At 32.4% G+C, this 13,629-nt stretch overlaps 1 protein-coding gene across 1 annotated transcript in view; it reads left to right on the top strand.

Moving 5' to 3' along the window:
* The window catches only part of pcca (propionyl-CoA carboxylase subunit alpha), a 49,009-nt gene that overhangs the window by 18,800 nt on the left and 16,580 nt on the right, over positions 1-13,629 (top strand). The window contains exons 8-17 of the mRNA XM_042716365.1: positions 3,361-3,397; positions 3,500-3,578; positions 4,435-4,537; positions 6,059-6,153; positions 7,152-7,302; positions 7,793-7,936; positions 10,343-10,417; positions 11,257-11,325; positions 11,420-11,495; positions 11,580-11,793. Of these exons, the coding sequence (XP_042572299.1) occupies positions 3,361-3,397; positions 3,500-3,578; positions 4,435-4,537; positions 6,059-6,153; positions 7,152-7,302; positions 7,793-7,936; positions 10,343-10,417; positions 11,257-11,325; positions 11,420-11,495; positions 11,580-11,793 (1,043 nt within the window). The remainder of the gene's footprint in view (positions 1-3,360; positions 3,398-3,499; positions 3,579-4,434; positions 4,538-6,058; positions 6,154-7,151; positions 7,303-7,792; positions 7,937-10,342; positions 10,418-11,256; positions 11,326-11,419; positions 11,496-11,579; positions 11,794-13,629) is intronic.

Raw genomic sequence — 13,629 nt, forward strand, 5'->3', positions numbered from 1 at the left:
ACTAAACTGTGACAAAACCGAAATTTCTTTTTTTATTTTATTTTTTGTAAAGTAGAACTTGCGTACAAGTTTGAAAAGCCAGAAGTAAATGTCAGTTCTGTATATGATTATTTTTATTTTACCTTAAAATTACACTGACTTAATTTGATTTAAAAATCACCTGCTGTAGCAAAATGAAAAAAAGTGTTTCATTCATCCAATTAAAAAAATTTAGGGCAAAAAATGTAAGTAAAATCATATAGATGTGAATCATTACCCTAATTTTTTTTTATTTATTTTTTATTGGATGAATGAAACACTTTGCATTTTTGTTTTATTCTCACCAACATTATTTGATTTTAACATTTTGGAATAATTTATTTATATAGCATACTTTATTTAGTCTCACTGGTAAAGACCTTTTTTATTATTTAAAACCAAATTTAAAAACTAAAACATACTGAATGCTGATTAAGAAACATCTTCTTGAATGTGTGTTGATTGTATTGTTGCCTTTAACTTCACATGGTTACAGTTAATGTTTTCATTTAAGGCCAGTTCTATGTAGTTTCAACCCAATTCAAAAACAAAAGCTAAATGCTGATGTCTGTACCATCTATGTTTGTATTGAATGTAGGCTACTTACCGTTAATTTCAGATGTTTACGGTTATTGTTTTCAATAGCCAAAAGCCAGTTTGGCCTATTAAATACCAAATAAACATCTTGTTTATGTATACTTTCTTTCTTTCTTGTTTGTTGCTTAAAGAAAAAAAAAATCGGAAATTGGAATCGGCCATGAAAAATCATGATCGGTGCATCCCTACTTTAAATTCATCATACGTGATGATAAAGACATTTATAATGTTACAAAATATTTATATTTCAGATAAATGCTGTTCTTTCTATTCTGAACTTTCTATTCAAAGAAAAAAAATTCTCCACTGATTCTCTTCTCAACACAACAACAACAACAACAACAATAATAATAAAAAATGAGTTTTTTGAGCAGCAAATCAGAATATTAGAATGATTTCTGGAGGATCAGGTGACTGGAGTAATGATGCTGGAATACAGCTTTGAAATCACATGAATAAATTACTTTTTAACATATTCAAATAGAAAAGTTATTTTAAATGGTAAAAATATTTAAATATTTTTTACTATTTTTGCTGTACTTTGGCTCAAATAAATTCAGGCTTGGTGATCTTCTTTAAAAATCTTACTGTTCAAATTTTTTTGACTGGAAGTGTATGTTGATTTGTTCTTTTTTACTTCTTAAAACTGTAAAATTAACAGCATTTTACTGTTAAATTACATGAAATATCTGATTCGATCTTTTACACTTTTTCCCCTGTATATAGTACAGGAACTAACCTAGTGTTAACCTATTCATTTTTATTTATTTTAATTTTTTTATTTTTTTACCCTTAGCATTTTTACAATATTTTACTGTTAAAATTACACTCTTTTTTTTACGATGTACAACAGATTGCTGTTTTGAATCAGTATTTCTTTTCATTAAATACTGGAAAAAAAAGTATTACACAGTTTCTACAAACATATTAACTATTTTCAATAACTAATACAAGGATTTTAATTTAATAATAATAAATGTTACCTGGAAAAAAGACTGGAGTAATGATTGCTGAAAATTAAGCTTTGCATCACAAGAATAAATTACATTTTTACTTTATATTCACATAGAACAGTTATTTTAAATTACAATAATATTTAAAAATATTAGTGTTATTACATTTTTTTTTATCAAATAAATGCAACCTTGGTGAGCAGAAGAGACTTCTTTCAAAAACCTTTCAAGTATCTTACGGACCCCACACTTTTTCAACAGTAGTGTGTTATACATATATGTGCTTGGTTGCAAAGCATATAAAAAAGCTCTTAACTACAGTAAAGCTACACATCAGTCCTGTAAAGCGTCTTTAAACTCAACTATCTCATCTCTATTCGTTTTCTCCCTCCCCCCTTCCATCCCCTCCTCTTGCATGCTGTTTAAATGGCTTTTAATGGCCGTGTGTAGTGGCCGTTTTGACACTTCCTGAGCTGATAGGGCTCTATAAAGCAAAGATGTGCCGCATGCCACTCTGATTGTATGGGCATTAGCATCTGTGAACCTCCTCAACGACCCTGATAACATCAGCACACTGATCACAGTCTGACTCTCACACACACGCCAACATCTCTCCTTTAGTCCCTTCTGCTGGATTTCTCACCTTAGCTTAACTTCATTTAATGCTAGTGTAGATCTCTGCTGTTAATGTATTTTGACATCTGGTGAGAAAGAACATTTCAACGGTTGTTTCACTTTCAGTAATTGTTTGTAAACAATTATTTTGTAATTTGTAAATTGTTTAAAGCGATTAAATATAACCTATTGTCACCAAACTTATTATTTATTTTTTAAACAAATTATTTATTTGATATTTTTTTTTTTTTTTTTGCATGCAAAAAACACATAACATAGTAATTGCCCATTGTTTTAGAGTAAATATGACAGTCTTCCAAGCATTTGAAATAATTTTTTTTATTCATTTCTAATATCCAACATTGTTTTTATTATTTTATTTTATTTTATTTTTCACAAGAAAATGGAAAAACTTGTGTCACAGAAATGATACAGTGGGCCTTAACACTCATCAATTTGTAATGTTATTTATACAACAAAGCACATTAAATAATTCCTAGATGAACTTTTCAAATGAATTGCCTTGAAGCATAGTGACACTTATGCTGTTTCAGGTATTATACAAGTATAAGATTTGAATTAGGGTTTCTTCAAGTCACTTCAGTCATTGTTGTCTCAGGTGTTGATTTATTATTATATCAATTAAAACAAACCAGATTCAGCTAATTTATTTTTGTTACACAGTGTTAAAACTTTAAAATCCAATTTCCAATTTTAAACTATTTTTTTTTTTTTTTTTTTACCCTTGTATTAATTTATTTTTTAAAAAGTCCTACTTTTGTAATTGCAGATTATATTGTTGAACTTTTGTCCTAGATCCAAGCTTTTAATTTTGAAACTGAAAATCCGTCATAAAATTATTACATTCAAAATCATAATAGTTGTTATTTAAAAAATGAACTCTGACCCTGAAGTGCTCATAGGTCGAGAAACACACACCAGTCTTTTGGATCATCAATGTGATTTGCTAATCAGGTGACTTTTGGTCAAATCTGAACATTTAACCTTCAATCACAAAAACTGTCTACAGTAGGTAATAAAAACTACTATGCTATGTTGCTCCCCCTGCTGGACAAGATGAGGAACTGAATTATCTTATGTGCTGCCGGCCATAATTCACAAACAGATATGCATTTACTAAGCAAGGTGATGTTTTTTTTTATTATTATTATTTCAGGATGCGGAAGAGGCTGTGAAAATTGCAGGAGAAATTGGTAAGAGTCATTAAAATGTATGACTAATTTTATAGTAGTTTTCATCTATCAAGAATAAGGTGATGTGATAAATCAAACTGAGAATTCGTGTCCGTCTGTTAGGCTACCCTGTCATGATAAAGGCGTCCGCTGGTGGAGGCGGGAAAGGGATGAGGATTGCCTGGAATGATGAGGAAACCAGGTGAGACGTGAGAAAAGCAGATTTAGGGATGTTTTTAAGCAGTTATCAGAACCTGAGACCCTGTGTAATAAGAACTCTAATGTTTTTATTTGAGTAGTTCTAAGCTTTATGAGACTAATTAGTTAATGAATTAAATGAATTGGTTTTAGGTCACTGGTATGAGGAATCAGGAATGGAAACAAACTAAGTGACCAGAGTGTTGTCATTTTTCATTTTGTAATCCACGTTTATATTTAGAAAACTAAGAGACAGACTGTACATATTGCCATTTACAAATCAAGCTCTTAGATTCTCTCTGTGTGTCTCTCTCTGCCTCCCTCCTTATCTTCCTCGGTTCTTGAGACTATTAATAAAAACTTCAGTGGAACATGTTGCTGTTAATTGTGTCTTTTGTTGCCGTAAGCTGACGCCAGGCTTTTGTTTAAGCTTCATGCAATTCAGTGGAGACAGAGACAGAGAGAGAGTGAGAGTCCTCAGGCAAATAGATGCTTATCTGCTAAAGAGGAAGCCTCTTGCCACAAATGTCAAGTTCTCCTACAACAGCCACTTGACCTGAGATCCACACTGTTTAGCCAATTGGAGTAAGATCTGGTAGTTCACAGTCAGTCATTCGTCTCACAGTCATTTCTCTATAACCAGACAGAAATGGTAGTTAATGTTAATAATAATAATAATAATAAAAAAAAACCTAAACTAACAATAAACAGAAGTTAATAATGCACAAGTAGTTGATGAATAATCAAATCTGACTATAAGAACATGCAATTATGTGGATTCTTTTAGGATTCTGAACTAAAAATGTTGATTAATTTTATAAAGCGATGAAGTCTTATGAAGTTTTGATATTTTGTTTCAGGGAAGGCTTTCGTTTTTCCTCTCAGGAAGCAGCATCAAGTTTTGGAGATGACCGTTTACTGATTGAGAAGTTCATAGATAACCCCAGACATATTGAGATTCAGGTATTTATTGGATAATCGCCACCTTACTTGTGTAAACATTAACTTTTTTCTGAATGCTTTTATAGTATTAGAATAGTAGTGTAGTCATCATGTATTTAAAGACTTACATTCAAATGTTGTTTTATTTCCTATTTCAAAATATCATGCCTAGATTCCGCCCAGATTCCACTCTTTCAGCTAGGCTAATGAGAGATCCTCCTTAGAAGCTTTTTCATTAGTCTTGAAAGAATTTAAAAATAAATTTGGGAGCAGAAAGATTTTTTAAATGTTTCTTTTATGCCCCCCAAGACTGCATTTAATTAATCAAAAATATAGTAAAACAACAATAATGTGAAATATTGTTACAATTTAAAATAATTTTTACTGACCACAAACTTTTGAGTGGTAGTGTATCTGCTGGACACATGTAGTTATAAATAGTCTCAGCCTGGCTTATGAATATTAATTAGATTAAAACAGTTCGGCCACCCATAGTCATAACTGATTACTGAAAAGCAATTAAATGGGCACTAGCTGTATTAAGACCAGTTCATTCAGTTTAAATGTGACCCTAAACCACAAAACCAGTCATAAGGGTCAATTAAAAAAAAAAAAAAAAATAAATAAGCTTTCCATTGATCTATGGTTTGTTAGGATAGCGCAATATTTGGCTGAGAAACAACTATTTTAAAATCTGAAATATACTGAGAAAATCACCTTTAAAGTTGTAATAATGAAGTGCTTAGCAATGCACATTACTATTCAAAAATGAAGTTTTGATATATTTACTGTAGAAAATTAACAAAATATCTTCATGGAACATGATCTTTCCTTAATATCCTAATGATTTTTGGCATAAAAGAAAAAACGGTCATTTTCACCCATACAATGTGTTGTTGGCTATTGCCACAAATATATCTGTGCTACTTATGACTGGTTTTGTGGTCCAGAGTCACAAATCGAAATTCATTCTATTGAGTGGCAACTAAAACTAAGCATCTAAAATATAATGATTGTTGCCCAAAATGTGGAATAGAATAGAACAGCGCACAATATAGTAATTTTACATTTCTCATCTTTATAACCGTTTACAATTTAAGTTAATTTTCAGCCACACTTTTGCATGTGTGTGTCTGGTAGACACTTTTATCCAAAGTGACTTACATTGCATACACATTTTTATTAATTCTTGCTTTCCCTGGAAATCGAAACCCATGACCTTGGTGTTGCTAGCGCCATGCTCTAATGTTTGAGCTTCAGGAAAGTCCACAAAATCATTCTGTTTATCTTTGACTAAAGAGCTTTACCTTGAGTTGCACATTCTACTCAACTAATTATCAATAAAACCTCTAGATTCAGTAACATTCCTGTAGCGCAGACAGTAATGCATGGCACTAGCAATGCAAAGGTCATTTGTTTGATTCCCAGAGAATGAATAAATGGATAATGAATGCATAATGGATTTTGTTCTCTACAGAGAACATTTTTCTGAGTGGCCTCATTTTGGATATTTGTGCTAATGGATTCTGTTGTTGTTTGCAGGTGTTGGCAGACAAACACGGCAATGCTCTGTGGTTGAACGAGAGAGAGTGCTCCATCCAGAGAAGAAACCAGAAGGTGGTAGAGGAGGCCCCCAGGTTTGAGCAGTTTTTTTTTCTTTAAATTTGAAGTCAACCTGACAATTACAAGACAGTCATTGCGAAAGAACAGGGAAAAATATGGTATACACATATGACTACACCATGTTTCATAAAAATGAATTTAAAGGGATAGTTCACCCAAAAATTACAATTCTGTCATTAATTACTCACCCTCATGTCGTTCCAAACCTGTAAGACCTCTGTTTGTCTTCGGAACAAATTAAGATATTTTTGATGAAATCTGAAAGCTCTCTGACCCTCACATAGACAGCAAGGTCCAGAAACGTAGTAAGGACATCATTAAAATAATCCAGTTGACATCAGGGGTTCAACCGTAATTTTACGAAGCTACGAAAATACTTTTTGTTTACTTTATTCAACAATTTGTCTCCTCCATGTCACCTTGGCGCCATTTTGGAGAGTATTCACTGAACAGAAACAACGTATGCAACGTATGGATGCATATACGTTCAGATCAAAGTGTAAACACCAAACAATCAGTAATTTATGACAGCATTTTCATTTTTGGGTGAACTATCCCTTTAGTTAAAGGGTTACTTCACCCCAAAATGAAAATTCTGTCATTAATTACTCACCCTTTTGTCGTTTCAAACCTGTAAGACCTTCGTTCATTTTCAGAGCACAAATTAAGATTTTTTTTGATGAAATCCGAGAGCTCTCTGACCCTCACATAGACAGCAAGGGTCCTAATAGATCAAGGTCCAGAAACGTAGCAAGGACATCGGTAAAATAGCTCGTAAAATGCATGTGCGTGTTATGTAAGCAGCAGCACCATGTGCAGGCATCGTTAACATGATGTGGAAGCAGCTGTATGCGTTGTGGTATTCTCCACAATGGCGGCGCACAATTGTCAGCAAAAATTTGAAACACAAAGTAGGCAGTGAATTCTGTTGAGAGCTGTGTGCAGACAGTACACTACCAACCTTATGCAACTACCTAAATTGCTATATGTTTGTGTTTGTATGTCTGGTTAGTACCTTTCTGGACCCAGACACCCGGAGAGCAATGGGAGAGCAGGCTGTGTCTCTGGCCAAAGCAGTGAAATACTCCTCAGCTGGCACTGTGGAGTTTCTTGTCGACTCCAAGAAGAACTTCTACTTCCTGGAGATGAACACACGTCTACAGGTTTGTATGTGCAGGAGTAGGTTTGAAACGCACCATTTTTGCTCTGTTGAGATATGGGTTTTTGAAATTAGGAAAATCACAGCACATACACTAGTATCTAGGAAGTGTAGTATGTCGAACTTCATCATCATTTCACTTGCCACCTCACTAGAACCCAGAGCCACAGAGGACATCAAAGTGTCTATAAAGCTCATTAGTGTGGACCTCCCAAAGGAAAACACGCAGAATGAGGAGGGGTGGCATGGGCAGGAAAAAGGTTTAATATTTCCGCTCAGGGTTAATGACTAGTTGTTAGAGGCGCTGTCTGGTTAACAAGACTCTCGAACACCTATGTTAGTGTTTGAGTGCGTTTGGTGGGAGGTAATTTGTGGCCTTTTAATTCTGGTGATAGATTCCCATTTTTGCATATTTTGGTAAAATGAGATTGATGCAGCATGTAGTTACATTTGTGCGCAGTAATTCATGTTGTGAGTATGTCTTTCTCTCTCAGGTGGAGCATCCCATCACTGAGTGTATCACAGGACTGGATCTGGTGCAGCAGATGATCCGCATTGCAATGGGCTACAAACTCCAGCACAAACAGTCTGACATACCCATAAATGGCTGGGCCATCGAGAGCAGAGTCTATGCTGAGGTAAACCAACAGTTAATACAGTGACTAAAGGTCTTCGTATTTCTGAGATCAGTCATAGGCCAATTGAGTTATTATTGTGCAAAATATAGTTTTAGCAATTTTGTACATTGCTCATTTGTGATTATTATTTTTTTTTTAAATGTATAATTGTTTTTGTCATATGTGAATCTTTTAAATATTCCCTCCCATTCAAATGTTAGAATAAAATAATAATGCTTTTAGAAAAAGAATAATAATGCTTTTAATTAGCAAAAAAAAAAATACTTAAAAAGAGACAAAGACATTTTGTAATGGTACAAAAAAATAATATTTTAAATGAATGCTGTTTTTTAAACTCTCTATTATCAAACATATTCAAATAAAATGTTTCAAAAAACAAAATGTATCAGTTTCCTCAAAACAATTTAGCAGCACAACTGTTTCTAAGATTGATAATGAAAAAAAAATTCTTAAGCAGCAAATCAGCATATTAGAATGATTTCTGAACGGTTTAATTTTTCTGTACTTTTGATTAACTAAATGCAGCCTTGATCATAAGAATAAAATCCTACTGATCCCAAACACTGGAACAGTAGTGTACACAAAGTCAAAAATATTCTATGCACATTATGTGCTTCTCAAAAACATTTGTTTTTAGACGGCTATTTACATTTTTTTGTGCGCTAGTACAAAAAAGAAATTGTACTTGTCTAAATATATATATATATATATATATATATATATATATATATATATATATATATATATATATATATATATATACATCCAAAATAAAATATATATATATATAAAAAAATATATATTAGTGCTGTCAAACGATTAATCACATCCAAAATAAAAGTTTTTGTTTACATAATATATGTGTGTGAACTGTGTATATTTATTATGAATATATAAATACACACACATACAACATATATTTTGAAAATATTTAAATGTATTTACATGTATATATTTATATTCATAATATAATTTATATAATATATAAATATTTTTAATATATAAATCTAACATATTTTTCTTAAATGTATACATGAATGGGTGTGTGTTTATATATACTTAATAAATATACACAGCACACATACATATATTATGTAAACAAAAACTATTATTTTGGATGCGATTAATCACGATTAATTGTTTGACAGTGCTTATATATATATATATATATATATATATATATATATAAGTACTGTCAAACATTTATTGCATCCAAAATAAGTTTTTGTTTACATAATATATTTGTGTACTTTGTATATTTATTATGTATATATAAATACAAACACATGCATGTATATATTTAAGAAAAAGATGTTGTTTAAATGTACAAAAAATTAATATAAAATAAAAAAAATAAAAATACAAAAATATATAAATGTATAAACATTTAAATATTTTCAAGATATATACTGTGTGTGTGTGTATTTCTATATATGTAATATACACCGTACACATACATATTAATAATTAATCATTTGACAGCACTAATTTGTGTGTGTGTATATGTGTGTGTGTGTGTATATTATTGTTAAAAATTATATGTGTGTGTGTGTGTATATATATATGTATATATATATATATATATATATATATATATATATATATATATATATATATAATATAGACATTACCACAGTTCATTCGTTATAGTTTAGAAAATGGTAATAAAATATTACAAACTCAGAGTTAAACTGTGTCAGAACAAATTCATCTTGATGATCTCCGATAACCTTGATAGAAAGGTGTGTAACAAAACATGGCCAGGTCAAAGTGTCAAATCAAATTTTTGCATATATACAAGATACACTTGCATATATATAAATTAATCTTCATACTGATGCATCTATCTGTTCTCTAGCTATCACCCATATCTGGGATTTCAGAGCATTTGTTTGGTACATAGAATAATCTGATGAATCCTGTAAATAACATACCCAGGTGACATTTCACCCCAGAAAAAATAAGGAAAAGCTACATTGTTTTACATTAGCGATCCTAAATTAATTGAATTGACTTTGTGTGCCATTATAATCATGACCATTAAGTTTCAGACATTTGTTTCTATTTTTGGGGTGAAACCTCATGATCTGGACATGTTATTGACAGATTTGCCAACATAATTGTGTATGATCTTCAGTAGCTTTAGATGATGGATTATCCTGCCATATAATGCCATTGAATGCTTTAACGTTCAGTTTTAAGATGATTTTCTGTTATTTTTTAGTTAAAAAATAGATTAGGTGGGATGCATAGCATTTTTACTCCTTCAACAGATCTGCTTAATCCTGGACTCACCTTAATCCGTGTCTAAAGCATGAACTTTAAAGACAGACACTTGACCACTTGTTTCCTGTGTTTTATTTGAGAAGTAATGTTTCCTCTCTTTATCTCTCTATTTTTTTCTAGGATCCATACAAATCATTTGGTCTCCCCTCCATCGGCCGACTGTCACAGTACCAGGAGCCGCTCGACCTGCGCAATGTTAGTACTCAGATCTGTTTGGACAATTTTTTTTTCTGTTTTCTTGTGTGTGAGTGTGTTGTGGAGAATAGGAACATGTTAAATCACAACCAAGCCAGAGTAATGACACTTATTCAAAACATTACATTTTTCTCTGCCTGAGGAAAAGAAGTGTATTTGCTTCACATGAAGTGAACTGTAATTGGTATAATATGAGGTATGTTTGCTTCTTTTTAATCCTTTAAATTTGTATCTATTTCATTTTTTGTTTTATAAGTTAACATGGATATTTATTTACAATGATAATGACATATATTTAAGGATCTAGGTTGCAAGATTGGGGATAATTGTAACATTATATTCTAGTTATTTTGCCATAAAGCCATAAATGTGTTTGTGTGTGAGATTCACACATCAGTCAATAAAGGACAAACAGGAAGACACATCCTCTTCAGTGAAAGATGGCTGCTTTCCGGGAGCTGCTCAGGACAGGATGAGCAAAATGTTTTTATTTCAGAAACACACGCACAGACAAACACGGATGAGGTTTAAATGTCTAAAGAAAGCAAACATCACTGAGGATATTTACAAATGATTCTTTCATTTATAGGCAGGGCCAAAAAGATAACATTGTGTGATGTGTTCAGTGGTTATTTGTAGTTTTGTTCTGCTGATTTTTTTTTTTCTTTAAAGATGATTTTGTTTTGAAAAATCAAATGTAATGCAGTCAGTATGAAAATGATATTTTTTAAATGCGTTTAGTAATACCGCTAAAGCTCTTCATGCAGGCCAGTTCATGCATGATGTTTTTGGGAATTAGATTTTTGAATGATAATTGTTATTTTGCTTTTCTCTTAAAGGTTCGAGTAGACAGTGGAATTGAAGAAGGAAGTGACATCAGTATCTACTATGATCCCATGATTTCGAAGGTAATAGAATAGTAATGTAAGACCATCTTGGCAGTCTCATTTCATTTAAACTGTCAGACTAGTCCACTGATTTATTATTGTTTACATTGGCTAGCTGGTCACATATGGTAAAACACGTGAAGAAGCTCTGAAGAAAATGGAAGAAGCACTTGATAATTATGTCATCAGAGGTACATTGCATAAATAACTTTTAAATGACAAAATCTTTCAAATGCACAACATTTCTTACATTTCCAGTTTTCTCATTCGCACAGGTGTGACCCATAACATTCCTTTACTGAGAGAGATCATTGTTCACCCTCGGTTTGTGTCTGGTGATATCAGCACTAAGTTTCTCCCGGAGGTGTATCCTGATGGGTTCAAAGGTCACATGTTAACAGCAGGAGAGCGACGGGAGCTGCTGGCTACGGCTGCGGCTCTTTATGTAGCAGCACAGCTCCGATCTCAGAAGTTCCTGGGAGATCTGAGGTGAGAGACAGATGGGGCATCTGGATTACACACACCGACACACTTGTCATTTAGTTAAGCGGTCACATTACCATTTCCAAGTTCTCTATGACCATTAGAGGAGTAGTTGACCCAAAAATTATTTTTCTATTTTTACTTTATTTTTATGGGACATTTTGTAAGAAAACATTTTTTACATCAAAAAGAAATGACAGAAAACAAACAAAACAATACAATACACACTTTTTAACAAGTGTGTAAATATATATTTACAAATGTACAATATCTATAATCAATGATTATTTACATTACAGTATTCAATCCATTTCTTCCAGTATTTTAGAAATAAGTCATTTTTAAGTCTCAAAATATGTCAGTTCTTCCATGTTGTATATTTCTTTAAGGATTTCTATCCATTCACTAAGTGAGGGGGTGTCCTGCTTATACCAATGCCTGATAATGCTCTTTTTTACATGCTACACTTAATATATTTACAAGATATAAATCCTCCTTCAACACAATGCCTGTAAAATTTTAAAGATACAATGTTGTGAAATCTCTTGGTATTTTATATCCTACAATCTTTTTAAACTCCAACAAGACCATGTTCCAAAAAGGTAACATTTGTGCAGAATATATGAAGGTGGCCAACATCAAACTGACCACACATCCTCCAGCATACTTGTGGTGTGGATATTACTTTTCATTTTAGGAGTAATGAAAAACCAAATTTTTCCATGCAAACATGAAATGAAAAATGAAAACTCGCCCTCGGGCCATCCAAGATGTTATGAGCTTGTTTGTTCTTTGGAAAAGATTTGGAGAAATTTAGCATTCCTACACTCACTCACCAATGTATCCTCTGTAGTGAATAGGTGCCGTCAGATTGTCCAAGCAGCTTATAAAAACATCAAGTAATCCACACGACTCCAGTCCATTAATTAACATGTGTAGACATTGTAAATGTTCAAACTGCTACTTCTGGGCAAAAATGAGTCCATAATCCATAATAATGCTTCCTCCACAATGACAACACATTGACAACAATCTTAATTTCATGCACACGTGTTGTTCTGCTGCTGCAAGTAGGTAACTGTGTAGCTAGTTCACATAAATGATGATGTTTTGGCAAAATTGTGAGTATAACTAATGGTAGTCTTAGTAGCATCAGAAACTTCGAAACAATTTACAATACTTTGCACCATATGGCATCATGTTTCAAAAGTGTTTATCACATTAGTTACATTGTAACTGTATAGTCAAGCAATTATTGCAAAGGAAAAATAAAAGGATTTTTGAAGGTAACAATATATAACAAAAAATATAAATAGAGTTGTCTGTCAAAAATGGTGAAAAAAGACCAGTTTTGTGTTGGAGAAATGTTGGAAAATGTGTGAAAGGTGTTGAAAGTGCCAGCAAACAAAATCCTTATTGGTTAACCTTTTGTATTGATGAATAATCTAGCAGGATCTTTTTCTCCATCCAGTTCTATTAAACACAGTTCCAAACATCTGCAGCAGTCCAGTATCTCACTGTGTTTGTAAAAGAAAGCTCATGCTTCAGGGGCACCATGTTCTAAATGTCTCCTTATATTTCTGTGTAAATCCCCCCTTCTACTTTTCCAGGCATTAACACACTAACCCAGGTTAAATACAAGGTTCAGACAACACAAACAAAAAGGAAATGCGCTTGGCAGTAATCTGCTTACAGTTGAAGCCCAGCAGGCAAGTGTACAGCACTGGGAATAAACATTTAGTACATTCATCAAACTGCTTTCAAAGTATAACCACAAAACAGAACTTGTATTTAATGTAACAGTTTTTTATTTGTAAATTCATTGGTTGCCGATGTACCCCT

The sequence above is a fragment of the Cyprinus carpio genome, chromosome B1 (genome assembly GCF_018340385.1).
Source record: "Cyprinus carpio isolate SPL01 chromosome B1, ASM1834038v1, whole genome shotgun sequence".
NCBI lineage: Eukaryota > Metazoa > Chordata > Actinopteri > Cypriniformes > Cyprinidae > Cyprinus > Cyprinus carpio.